Source organism: Lygodium microphyllum, chromosome 4 (genome assembly GCF_053477565.2).
Source record: "Lygodium microphyllum isolate KBCC chromosome 4, Lygodium_microphyllum_v1.1.10, whole genome shotgun sequence".
NCBI lineage: Eukaryota > Viridiplantae > Streptophyta > Polypodiopsida > Schizaeales > Lygodiaceae > Lygodium > Lygodium microphyllum.
In genome coordinates this window covers 109,322,682-109,336,855 of record NC_141138.1, presented here as the reverse complement: position 1 = coordinate 109,336,855, position 14,174 = coordinate 109,322,682, and the positions used below count along the sequence as shown (strand labels likewise).

The 14,174-nt window shown below is 38.5% G+C and overlaps 1 protein-coding gene across 3 annotated transcripts in view; it reads left to right on the top strand.

Moving 5' to 3' along the window:
* Positions 1 to 6,522: 6,522 nt before the first annotated feature.
* Positions 6,523 to 14,174, top strand: part of LOC148037459 (uncharacterized) — a 77,481-nt gene continuing 69,829 nt past the window's right edge. The window contains exon 1 of one of the 3 annotated variants that reach the window (XM_087676413.1): positions 6,523 to 7,012. In XM_087676413.1, coding sequence (XP_087532539.1) covers positions 6,900 to 7,012 — 113 coding nt within the window. In that variant the 5' untranslated portion in view covers positions 6,523 to 6,899. The remainder of the gene's footprint in view (positions 7,013 to 14,174) is intronic. The other 2 variants (XM_087676412.1, XM_087676411.1) reach the window with 2 other exon arrangements.

The window sequence follows — 14,174 nt, the reverse complement described above, 5'->3', positions numbered from 1 at the left end:
TCATGAAATCGGCGCAAATACATGTATCTTCAGAAATATGAAAAGTTGTCATATAGGAAATCCTTTTGTTTAGCATACACAAGGTGATTGCCCATAGCTCCAATGTTCAAACTGAATAGGTGTTAAATTACAATGCCTATTGGCAAGTCACAATCAATGTCCATGTTCAAACTAAGTAGGTGTTAAATTACAATGGCTATTGGCAAGTCACAATCAATGTCCACAAAATACATTTACAAACAAATTAACTCTTGAACTTGCAAGACACCATCTATGAGCCTTGATGAGTGCCGAAAGTTCTCATTATTTAAACTTTCTCGAAATAAACATATTTGAAAGGTCTAGGCAAGTAAAAGTCACTTACATAGAAAATGCAAGGGAGAAAGAATGTGCCATGCAACGATCACTATTACTTATTAGACTTATCAAAAAGTCTAATGGGTGCTAATCATGATCTTTTAGTAGGAGGGACAAATATATCTTCAATGATGAGTAAACTTTGTCTACAAAATTCATAATCTAGCTCTCACCTCGACAAACTCATTGCTTTTGAAGCTCATTGTCCATTAACTAGAAAATATAAGCATCACACAACTTTCAAGTTGGAAAGAGTGGTGATCATGTAATAAGTTGAGGCAATATCTTGCATAGAGATACAAGCTCTTGGGTGATAAATTGATGTAATTCAATGTGCTATATATGTGGTGTCAAAGCATATCTTCCTTATTTCATTGAGACATAGTGGATTGCCAACTTTAACCTCATCGGTGCCTTATTGAGTCTTAAGCGCAATGATTTCAAGTAACATAGCATACTAAACATTATGTTTGATAACTTTGATGTGATCGTGTATAACTACTTATAAAGAAGTCATGGGACCTTAAGGATAGCGAAACATATACTCATCAGAGCCATGGAACAAGCCAAAGATCGATATTGATCAACCTTATCAAGGTCGGGTTGGTTCTTCATAACAATGATATAACTATTCACAATAGTTAATAAATCATTGCTCTCATCTATAGATTTAATCATTTTATTCAAGAGAGCTAATGGCAATGGAGAGAGGAAAATGGGCAGAAGAAAGAAGGTGCTAGAGAATTCACAAGGAGGACATAAAGCCATGTGGAGAAAAAAAGAACATGCCTCATGCAAGTTACACATTCATATTGATGATTTCAAAAGAATCTTCAAACTTTTGATAAGAAAAGGAAAATGTAAAATTTGAAGGTATCACACAATCACAGTGTTCACAATGCTTCAAGCTTTTGATAAGAAAAGGAAAATGTAAAATAAGAAGGTATCACATGATCACTATGTTCACAATGTTTCAAGCTTTTGATAAGGAAAGGAAAATGTAAAATAAGAAGGTATCACACAATCATTGTGTTCGAAAAGGAAAATATTTAGATCGAATCTAAAATCTTCAACCAAACAATTTGTAGGTTTTGTCTACTTCTTTGAATGGGATATTGCAAAAAGATAATTAAACTTGAGTCATCTTCATAGAATCTTCTATTAAAAAAAGAGATGATTTCCCTAATTTCCCCAGTTTGTTTTTGAAGACTTACTTGTTACAAGATGTGTTATTTGGAAGAAGTTGACTTCTTAATAGAATGCAAAAGACACACAACAAATGCTTAGCTCATCCTTATTTGTTTGTGTAAACCAATTAAGCCTTTATTGGTCTTCATATACATGTTTGTTATTGGAAGCCTTACATGTTAAAAACCATGTTCACATATTTTGAGGATTATATTGATTTACTAACTTTTTATTACACACTAGGGATTTTCTTTAAGAGAATTCATTTATATCATATAAGCATATGTTAGTACGCTTTTAAATTTTGAAAGATTGGTTGTATATTAGGCTTAGAAACAAATTTATATTGTCCTTGATCTAATGTATGCATTAGGGGGGTACTCTATTTTTCAAGGGGGGGCGGGGGGGGGGGGGGGGGGGGTATATTGGAGGGTTTGCAAGGTGTAGGAGGCAAACTTGAGTTTCTCTCAATACAAAATCATTGCATGTTGAATGTTAAAGATAACATTGGTCTTTAGAGCTATCACTTATAATAGTGGAAAATGAATGTTACATCCTTACTTTCTATGATATTGGGATGTTTCTTGGAAATATGTTCTAATGATCGTGTGTATGTTGTGCGATGGTATTGTATACATTCCATGACTCATGTAGATAATAATCTAATGATATCTAAAGTTGATCACAATTTAATACCTTTCTTTCATTGGAGTTCTAGGTAGGTTGTTTTGAGCTACAATGATGATTTTCCAATTCTCCATTATCTATCTCTTTAACTACAATAAATTCAAACTGTAGACATGCATTGATGTGGATGATGTAATCATGTTTCTTAATAAAAATCAAAATGGCATGCTTTGATCTAAGGAGAGAAGTGTGTAAATGTTACAGAAGGTACCTAAGTATAAGGGTAGTTATGTAGTCGCTTCTAAGGTATCATTTTAAGCTTGAATAGGGTTGATATTATCTCATGGGGATAGTAATGGGGGTTTTTTAAAAGGTTCATGCACATGAGTGACAAGTAGGTAACGTCAAACATTATGGTGAGTTAATGCCATAGGTTTTCTACATTGGCAAAAAACAATGATTCATCTAGAAAAACAAAATCTATATAGGGACACTACATTATTATATTAACTCAAATATGTTAGAATGGGACATTCATTTGCCAATGGGGGAAGGCCTGTCCTCACATGAACCATATTTGAATTATGTTGCTCTCCATCTATACATATGGTGCTCCTGTCCAAGTTCAATGCACTAAGTTTATAAATCTATAAAGGGACAATACATTATTACATTAACTCGAATATGTTAGAATGAGACATTCATTAGCCAATGGGGGAAGGTACATCCCCGAGAATCTTACTTGGAATTATATTGCTCCCCATCTATACATATGGTGCTCACATCTAAGTTCAATGCACCAAGTATATCTCCTATCATCTTACGTAAACCTCACGTAAACCAACATACATGGTGTAGAAGCTCAATGCACTAAAAACATTTTCCATCATAACATGTTAACCATTTTGGATTCCTTTGTTCCTTCTCTTGCCAATACACTTCCTTCTTAGGCATATGCAGTATGAAGCCAAGTGTAACAAAAATACATTTAATGTAGCTTTATGACAACCAAGTAAAAAAAAAAATTGCCCCCAAAAATAGCTCATTGGTACTAAATCATGAAAATGAAGTCTTTAGGTACCCATGGTTTCATTGTACTACTTTAATCTCACTAATCCATAACAAAGAAGCACATGCCCATGCATGCATACATTACATCGAGATATCATAGGATCTAGTGCTCTTGACTCGAGAGAGTAACTATTTTTTACACATTTTCAACATATTGACATTTAAAATGCAAGACAATTGAGAAGTGAAGATATGCAAGACCATGGAGGAGCAAAAGCGAAAGTAAATGGGTGTGTTTTTTGTTCTAGGAGGCAAGCACTAATACTATTTTCCTCTTGATGACTATGCATAGTCCAAGGTCATGATTTGAGTTGATACTCTAAATGATTTTGCATCTTACAAGACATGGTTAGGCCATCCGTATGGCGTGCAAACTGATGAAATTTGTCCCATGCTTTAGACTTCATGGTCCATTGTTTTTTGTCAATACAAAGATTGGCTACCTATTTGAACAAGTGAATCAACAAATACCACTATCAAACTGTGATGCTCGCATTCTTTTCTCATGACCTACTCAAGCTTAGTGACAACATCATGATGATGATCTTTACATTGTTCTCGTTGTACACAATTTAGAAGCTAATATTTATGGGTACTCGTAATGTTATCCAACAACATAGGGCATTTTGATTTCTAAAGTTTTAAGTTGATTTTCATGCTTGAAGTTGACCACTTATTTATTCCAATCCCCATCTAGAAGCTTGTAATTAATGCCTAGAGTTTTCAGTTCACTAAAATGATATCACTAATGATCTAGCAACTATTTTTGCTTTGTCTACCTTTGAACCTAGTTTCTTAGCCGTCACGCAAGGCCATCTATGGTTAAGTAAAGTTTTTACTTTTGTCCTTCTCAATGGAGAGCAGGGGAATTAGTTTGATTGTGCAACATTCTTTGAATGCTCACAACCACATAAGGCTTTGCTTTCATTGTATAATATGAATACATTTGGAATACATTTTCACACTTGCATAAATGTAAGTGTTGCAGAGAGAGGCATGCCACAAGTATAAGCATCCTTAATCCCTAGACTCACCCAAGGCTCACCCAAGGAGAACAAAGGTTGAAGTTAAAAGCTCATTGGCTTAAGATCCATCAAATTGCTTTTACTCTTGTTAGATTGACTTCATTCATCATGCAAATGACCACACCTAAAGTCGTAAAATAATCTTCCATTGATCCAAGGACCAATATCACCATTTGCATGGGGCCATGCTCTCATATAAGAAAAGAGATCAAAGGAATTCTTGGTGAAATAGTCTCAGTATTCTCACAACTCTTAATCCTATTTTCATGAACCTCAAAACCATTTTCATGAAACTTTCACATAGCAAATTCATCACCATTCAACTCAAAGCTTTAAAAACCTTAACAAAAATTAAGCATGCCAACATCCAAAACTTTGGGGGGGGGGATTTTTCATTCAAAAGATTTGTGGAACATAAGCTAGAAGGACCTAACCCATGCTTCATGATCCTCCTCAACTTGTACACTAACAACTTTCATAACAAAATTGCAAAAGAGTTGTTGGTTAAGTTTGAGCCACAATGATGGACTGAGAATAATACTCAATTCATTCCTAGTGAGCTCATGGTCCTAATAAAAAAAGCAAAATACGAAGAATTAGGGCTTGCCCTAATAATACCTAATATATCATGAACAGGGCATCTCCTATGTACAAGTTAGGAATATCTAAGAGAGATACATTTTCCCCACCACAATCCCTTGCCTTCTCTACAATCTCATACATAGAGATAGGCATTTTGTACATTTTAAGCAATCTTACAATGCTTCTACCTAATCCAATAAAGAAAATACATGTAGACTTTGTTAATTACTTAAAAAATGATTAGCATGGACACATAACCTAAAGCAACCTTTCATTTTGCTATTTTACTTATCCTAAATCCTAAAGTAATATACCTTCTCCCCTTTGTTTTCTTGAATATTCAAGTATGCAATCACAATCTCATTGACATGGAATAATAGGATAAAAGTAAGAATACACCTGAAAGAGAGCTTGAGCTAGATTTAATGATTTGCCTATCCCTACTAACTACTATAAATAATAAAAAAGTTGAAAAATTGGCTGATATTGATCTGGTTGACTTGGAAAATTTGATCAATGTAATAAATGCAGTACTACTACATCTATTGCAATCGAGTGTAAATGACGATGTAGCATGTCTTGGGAGAAATCATAGCAGTATGCATATTTGATAGGGTAGTGTGAGCTCTAAAATGCTTGACAAACATTGAAATGCACACTAAAATGAATGGAAACACATTCAAAGCTCTAACGTTCCCATTAGGCTCTTACTAGGGCTCACAACCCAAACTAACAATCTAAATTAGGCTAATGGTTTCTTATTAGTAAATATGCCAATAGGCCCATATATATCATGTTCATGGTGGAATTTGTATTTCATGCTAGAGAAATTTATTTATGCCAACTTGCTTGGATCTTTAGTGCTAGGTCAAAACTTTTTTCAATCATTAGGTTGTCATTGCTCACTTGCAAATTCAAGCCAATTGGATAATGCCACTCCAATATCTAACTCTTAACGAAAGTATCTTAATGATTTTGCGAAGGCCTTATGGCAAAAATGGAAGGGCCATAACCCTTGAATTGATAGCCTAGGTGGTTGGGAATGCAGTGTGTGTCAGGTCCATGGCTCAATACCAAACTAGGTGGCACAGAGGGGATGTTTTGCCTATAGGCAAAGCTACTATATCCAAAGGATGGAAGGTGAGGTAAACCTGTGAATAAAATTTAGCATTATTTGGATGTGCGATGATGGCCCACAACACTAAAAAGGGGGCCCTAGCGGCTAAGGAGATTATAAAATAAATAACCGCTATCAAGCAACACATTATTAAAAAAGTTTTGCATTAAAAAAAAAAAACGAATGGAAGGCCGTATGGCCTAAGGGGACTTAGGGCCATGCCATGCCTAGGCAAAGGACTTGACTAGGTGTGATTTAGCGTGAATGAGCGATGCTACCACACATAACTCAGCTTGGAATTAGGCATCTAAATTCCCACCTTTACAACTGGTCGGCTCGTTTGAGAGCCATCTCTCTCTCTCTTGTCATTTTTAGCTAGTTCCCCCCCACTTAACTCCTATGTGGGGGTCAAGTAAGCTTGGCAAACTAGAGTTGATCTAATTTTGGACATATTGTCTCTATTGAGCCAAGTCACGAAATTTAGAGGAGCAAGCAGAAGCACTCCTACGACACCCTATCAAACTTTGGATGCCATGGACTCCGCATAATCCAATCAATTGACTTAATTTTGTGAATGTGATGACAGGGCACTCGTCCTTTTATCGGCAGTCACGCGCAATGCTGCGTTCTGATGTGGTGTCTATCGTACGATGATGGTGATGATGACGATCGCGCCATTTTCTGTCACCTTCGGTTCTCGCCTGACAGTCTAAGATGCCGGAGCAAGATGCTCTCCCACTGCGTCACGGAGTCTCGGAGAACGTCTGCCCTGTCTAGTGCGCCATCTCTCTGTCTCTCTAGCGCGCCAGCACGATGCCCTCCTCGTCGATAGAGCCCGGGCGTTCCAGATTCCTTCTCCGGAAGCCATCGCAGCACAGGAGGAGCTAGACTACTACAGGCGCCATTGTTCCGCCTCTCTCCGCAGCCACGCCATGGTGTTCTACTTCAAGGCACGGCCGGAGGCTGGCGATTATGTCATCTACATGGGCCTGGACAAGTTTGAAAACGAAGACCTCATCAAGTATGGCATCCCTGAAGACATCTGGTAAGCCGTTGTCAAGCCTATGGGATTTCAGGACAGCTTTGTGTGCATTAGCAATGTGCAGTTCCCAGAATGCAGATAATCTATGTAGTCGTGAGCTTTTCTTTGCCGTAAAGCCTTGAACTCTTGTCGGTACGCTAGAAATCCACAAATCAGCGTCATTTGGTGCCTGCAGTGTGTCAATAGGAGGCTGTCAACATGGACTGAAGTTTTTCTGTATAAATGCTCTACTTTATCAGGGACTCGGGAGTCTGAGTTCAGGGGGAATGAACCATGGGTCATGAAACATGGGAGTCGTACAATTTCTCTCAAGTGAAACAGGTTTGCCGCTTAGAGATAACATTGGAAAGCATTGCGGTAGTTGTCACTTGTTGCTGCTTAGAGATAACGTCAAAAACTGTGACAATTGCTCTAGTATCTTGCTCCAGCTCCAAGGCTATCAGAGTTGTATTTTTGCTATGTGTGTGTTGTTTGACTTGTTCATGGTTCAGGCACCTAGCTGTGGAGGCTGGCTCTGTAGGTTATCTTTTTTTTTTTTTTGGTTGGCAGATTCTGATGCCTACAGAAGAAAGACATAACTGCAGTCCCTAACATTAATCAATGCAAAAATGACTTATTTCTTCATTAGAAGGCTGTTCGCTGACATAAATTCACTGGACTTGTGCTACACCAGCTAGTATCTTGCTTGGATGTTTAACACCATGGATTTTACTGCATGCGCATAGTGCAAGATGGACTTTTCTCTACCAGTTTATTTGGTTGATGCTCAAGTTATTGAAGCAAGCCTTCATTGAGTGTGAATTGTTGATCCTCTTCTCCACATGCCAAAAAAAGGGGTTTTAAGCTAATGTTTTCATGAAAGTTGGTGAGTTTTAGAGGTTGGAGTTCCGAGCCTTTATGCATCTAAGAACATAACTTTATCAAGTAGCAATTGTAGGATAGTCACTCCTACTCATGACTAGAGGGTCTTGTTAGATAAATATGGAGCAATGGAGGCAAATCAATGAAGTTGATGTATACATTGAGAACTTGTAAACACTTTGAACAACGTAGTATGCTCAATAATTATAATATTTGTTTGTTTAGTGTTTCAAGAAATGAAGAGAACAAATCCTTAAAGCTGAGTATGACAATTTACAGCCATGGAAATATAAAAGTAATGAAGATAAGATTGAGGTTTGGAGATGGGCGATCCCCCTCCCCTTTACCATTTCCACTAAATTTTTTAAAAAAATTCTGCTCAACCCAGGTCCTTTAAGGAAGAGCTCATTTATACAATCAACTAGAGAGTGAGGAGGAGTAGTTCTCACTCTCATAAGATTATGAAAAGATATACATACACACATGTGGTACTTTGTGAATTTTTTTTTTTCTTGAGTGGATAGAGAAAAAATCAGCCTTTCTCCATTGTTGATTAGCATTACATTGATATGACTTAGTTCTTGTTCTCGAAATGAATAAAGAGCTCAAGGAAGAAGAGTTGTAATGAATTTACAAATTCGTTATTTTATAAAATAGTAGTGAAAAAAAAAGAATATGGTTTTTGATGGTGAAGGAGTGAAGATTGATGATGTAGATGGATGGGGCTAACTTTAGGCTATCGTCAATTATCATATAGGAGTTTATAGTTAAGAAAACTGTTGTAGAATAAATAAAAATAAGCTCTCTTTATAGAAGAAAATGGGGAGCTAGTGCAAGAAGGGAAAGTGCAAGTGTCTAGCCACATGTCATGAGGGTATGATAAGTGGAAGGATACTTGGAAGCTTGTGTGATAAGTGTTTTCACACTCATCTCTTCTCTATGGTTTTCCTTTTTGGGATGATTACTGTCAATAATAAAAACAACTAAATTTAGTAAATATTTGCTAGAATAGAAAATTTACTATTTTTAAAATGTCATCCATAGCTTTTAGGACTAGTAGTTTTAGATTAGTTTGAGGCTTTGAAAATTTAGGAATCTCTTAAAATTTAAGGATTCCTTCAATATGGATATCTTATGAAAACTCTTTATGAGTATATTATAAAAACAGTGTTAAAATCTTTATACGAGTTCTATACAAAGATATATGTATTTTAGGCTCTTAGCCTACATATGTATATTATACAAACATTTCATGATCATATAATCTTGTTGATCGTAATTGTTTGTTTAGGCAGATCTAGTTCACACTTGATGGCATTAATCATTTCTATGTGTGAGCCTAACCTTGATATGCTTGAGTTTTGATCACATACTCCCAATCAGGTCGTCACATAGATGGAAATGTCTATTTTTTTCAAACCCACTGTGTAGGTTGACCATAATTTGCAACTACATGTTAATGCCAGCTCTAATGCACTTTTCTTTATATCTAGTAACAACATTTGAAACAAATTTAATAAACAATTAACTATATAAGATAATATAAAGGACACAAATTCTTTTTATATTATGTTATGGCAGAATTGAACAAAAGAACAAGCGTTAAGAGCACGTGAACTCATAAATAATAAACTTGGAAAATAGTATTCATATAACAAAGCACAAGAGCATGCACAACCACATAGGTTGTGGGCAATTGGTTAAGTGCTCCTAGACTCTCTTCTTCAATAGGATATTGTTGAGCCATTGATATTTGTTAGAGGATCATTCCTTGGATGGGCAGTAGGGAAGCAGAGGGCCATTGGGTAGTGTAGTTAGGCGGATTAGGCAGCTTGGGCAGTGCATAAAGTTTTTAGGTAGGCGGGAGCTATTTTTGGGTAGTGTGGGTAACGGTGGTGAGACCAATGGGTAGTTGGGCAGGTCACACGACCAGGCAGGTAGCTATGTGGGGGTGGAGTTGGCTAATTTCAGGCCCGGCTGACTTGCTTTATTTCTTTTTTTCATGTAGCCTACATATGCTGCCCGGCCTTAGCAGTCAGGTACTTTGTTTTGTCAAAGAGTGTGAGGCTAGGGTGCCAACGTACTCCAATATTCACCATGCCCATATTTTGCTTCTAGATTTTAATCTTCATCATTGACTCTTTTTTGAGTTCTCTCTCTCTGTGTCTCTCTCTGTGCTCCACTATTCTCAGGTGGTATATCCGCTCTTGCAACACTACACTTTGACATGGTGTTAAATCAGCAAAGCATTGTATCAAGGTGGACACATTTGAAGAGGGGTTTTCAGCACGTCAATGGAGCTGCATTTTCTGTGTATAAGTGTAAGTTTGAGGGCCATGCATCAACCTACAGTTGGAGCAAGCAGAGAAGCACATGGAGGGAGGAAGATTTGCCAAATTTGTTGATCAAGAGGATTAGTGTCAGAAGGAAGAGTGCTGATCTAATATTTATAAAGGACTTAGTGGAGGAACTTAAAAAGTGCTGAAAAATGCTGCATTTTCAGCTTTTGGAGCAGATTTTGCATTTTCATTGTCTTTGCTGATGAAGCAAGCTTTGTGATTGGGCAGAGGAAGTCCCAATTGGCTGCGTTTTTAGAGTCAAAGGTAGACTACTCGAGAAGTGTGGCCAATTCAAGACATAAGAAAGATGTCTAGAGGCTTAAACATGGTTTTTAAGGCCACCATAGTCTGCAAGGTCCATGTTCTACCTTTGCTTTCCGAGAATCAGAAGCTCGACAAAGTCAACTTCAGCATTTGGAAGGTGATGATGGAGGCTATCTTTGAGCCCTATAATTTTTTGGAGTACGTGACCAAATAGATTAACCATCCAATGGTTAAAGACCCCATAACTTTTTTCACATCCAAGAAAGGTGATTTGGAGAAGACACAAGTGCACATGGACAAGTTGAATGCTCGCATTCACTCTTTCATATTTCTCTTTTGCACATGGTGGTCATTGTGCATGTGAAGTATATATGACAGATGCACAACATATATGGTTGTACTTGGAGTAGCTTTACAACAGGGTGATGCCCATGAAGAGGTGTCTATGGAGGTACAGATGTGGACCTGCCAACAAGTTTGCATCCATCAAGGATCACACGAACAAGTTGCAACAAGAGATCTTTAGCATGGGAAAGGCGATCTCTTTCGAAGATATGGCCGTTACCTTATTGGCATAGGTACCCATTTGATACAATGGTTTTTATTCTTCTTTGATCACTTTCGGACATATTGATACCATCTCATGGGGGGAGTTGGTGCCTATGGTGTTGGATTAGGAAGATGGTTTAGATTTAGATTTTTCACAAAGGGGAAATTTGGTAACTTTGAGAAGCAAAAATGTAAATACAAAGAAGGGTAAGAAGTAGAAGGATGATTAGTCCAAGAAGGAGAAGGGCTTTGCCTATCAGAAGTGTTTCTAGACAAGCTATTGAAAGAAAAATTGGCTAGTTTAGAAGAAGTAGGATGTCAAGAACGAGAATTCTAAGAAGGATCTTGAGCCTTCAAGAGCCGTGACTGCTCCAACTTCATTAGCTTCCTTCACTTGGAGATGTCAGAGACATTTTCATTAAAGGGTGTTGTGGTGATGGTAACCCATGGCTTGCGAATGGACCGTGTATAGTGGGATTTTGTGCCACATGAATCCATCCAAAGAAGGCATTGAGCACTTGTGTATGATGCAAGGCAATGTCTATATTGTTCACAGTTCTTCAATCCTAGTTTGTGTTGTGAGATTTAGGTCATTCTCGTTGAGCACAGTGGTACCTTTACATTCGGAGTTCATTAGGTGCACAATCTTCGCATCCATCTCTTGTTGGCGAGCAAGATTTGTGGCCTAGGGCTGATTGTGGAGTTCATTGTTTGATGGTGAGTTCTTTCGGTCTATGATGGTCAATCAGAGATGTGATGTGCCGTGGATGAGAGGACCGTGATGTCTATAAGCGTCGGAGGAAACAACCGCTCTTTCTCGCTATCTTCTTCTTTATGTATCCCAGATTGAACTTTGGCATGCTTGTTTTGGTCACCTCTAACCACGAGTATCTTTAAATGGAAGCACATGAGTATAGGGTTCATGGCTTATCAAAGGTTGGGGTGAATGAAATCCCATGTGGCTCTTGCATCAAAGAAAAGCAATGACGAGATTTGATCCTTGACAAGGCATCTTGATGGGCCAAGACCGCCTTAGAGTTAGTCTTTGTAGATTTATGTAGGCCTATGAGACAAGAATCCCTTAAGGAAATAAATATTTGAAGCTTATCGTCAAGAACTTTAGCAGGATGATGCGGGCTTTCTTTTTGCATCTAAAATCACAAGCATTCTTTCTCTTTGGAGATTGGCTGATCTATGAAGAAATGTGATTTGGGTGGAAGTTAAAGACTATTAGAATTGATAAAGGCAGTGCGTTTACTTTGACAGAATACGATTAATTTCGCAACAATTGGGATACACCAAGAATTAGCCAACACCAACACTTGATAAGAAAAGGGAGTATTGTAGTGAAAGAATAAGATTGTATTAGAGATGGTGAGGACTATATTGAAACATTGGAAGGTGCCCTAGGCTCTTTAGGCAAAGGTTTTAGTGATGGTTGTACATATCTTTAACAGATCCTTGACGTCAATAGTTCTAGGTATGATGCCTTTTGACGTGTATCTGGGCACTAAACATAATGTTTCTTATCTTAGGATCTTTGGGTGTTACACATGTGTCCACATTCCAAACAAGGAGTGATTGAAGATGGATCTGAAGGTTGCAGGACACTTGTTCGTGGGCTACAAGAGCCAATCAGTACGTTATTGTTTGCATGATCTAGAGACTTACGACATTTACATAAGAAGAGATGTTCATTTTTTAAACTTTTGTGGAGATCAGAAGGGGTTGAGGAATACCCCATTCTGGGAGATTCAAGTGATAGGTGGTCACCATTGTTGAGAAACCACTTCTTTAGTTCACACACTTTATTTAGGCTTTCAAATTGACAACCCCAAAAAGTGTTGGTGTCCACATTTTGGCCGCTTTTTTAGTTGGCGCCCCCGTAGTGGTGCTTCACCCTAGAGAGCTTATACCTATAAATAGACAGTCACTTCATTCATACTTCTACCACCTCACCACTCTCTTCAATCATTTTTCACCACCTTCTTTGGTCACTACCTTTTCGCTTCTCTCATCAGTCCCTTCCACTGCCCTCACACCCCTTCAAGAGGACATTGCAGTTCATGGCTCGTGGTTGCCTTCACCCACCCTCTTTTGCTTTAGGCGCCTTGTTCTATCATTAGGCCTTGCGTTTGGAGCATCTTTCACCTGGCATCACCATCATTTGCTTAGCGTCAGTACCGTTCTCCTTTAGGCTCCACCTTCACTTGCGTTTTTGCAGCTTGGCTCCTTCTCCATCACGTGGCGTCACTCGTCTCACAGAGGCTATTGGGACTTGTGTTTTTGCAGCCTGGCTTATTATCTATCATCTGGCGTCATCATTATCCACCCGGTGTCATCATTTGGGTTGCTCTTATTGCGTTTGACAGCTCTAACACTCTAGGATTTGAATTTTGTTGCCCAAGTCTCCCTGGCATCAGAAGATTGCATTTTGCTCCCTTGACAGTTGGTGATTATCAATTGGTACCATGGCCTCCTCATGACTGCCACAATGCGCCACGGAGGTTGCTTCTACTTTTTCTAGGGGTTTAGGAATGCCAACTCGACTACTTGCGGTTCTGCAACCTGCTCCCTCGAGAGAGAGCATACTTGCTATTTTTGACACGGTATCAAAGCGCAGGAGCTCAGAGAGTTAAAGATCTTGTTCATCAGAGAAGGCAAAGATAGGTTGTGGGCTCAGCATCATCTCTACTGATTTCCCCCTTCATTTCCGTTGCATCACGAGGAGACAAAGGTACCTTTCTCTTCTTCCGCAACCCACCCTCCCTTTTATAGGTTGACACTTTGGTGCTACGACTTCTCCGCAAGTAGATGGACAAACCATTGGATGCTCCTCTTTCGACATCGCTAGAGCCCCCACTAATGTTTGCCACCATGGACCTTTACTTCCTACTCCATTGGAGTATGTGTGTCTACCCCCAAGCACTCGTTGTGCCACCTCTTCCTTTTGGGCCACAAAGTTTGTTCCGCACTGGCTTTTAGATTTTTGTGCTCAAGGCAATGAGATGCATCCGATGCGCTCTTTCGAGCCGTAGGAGGATTGACTGGTACCACGGCCTCCTCGCGATTGCCACAATGCGCTACGTATGTTACTTCTACTTCTTCTAGGGTTTCAAGAATGGACCTCGACAACTTGCGGTTTTGCAGTT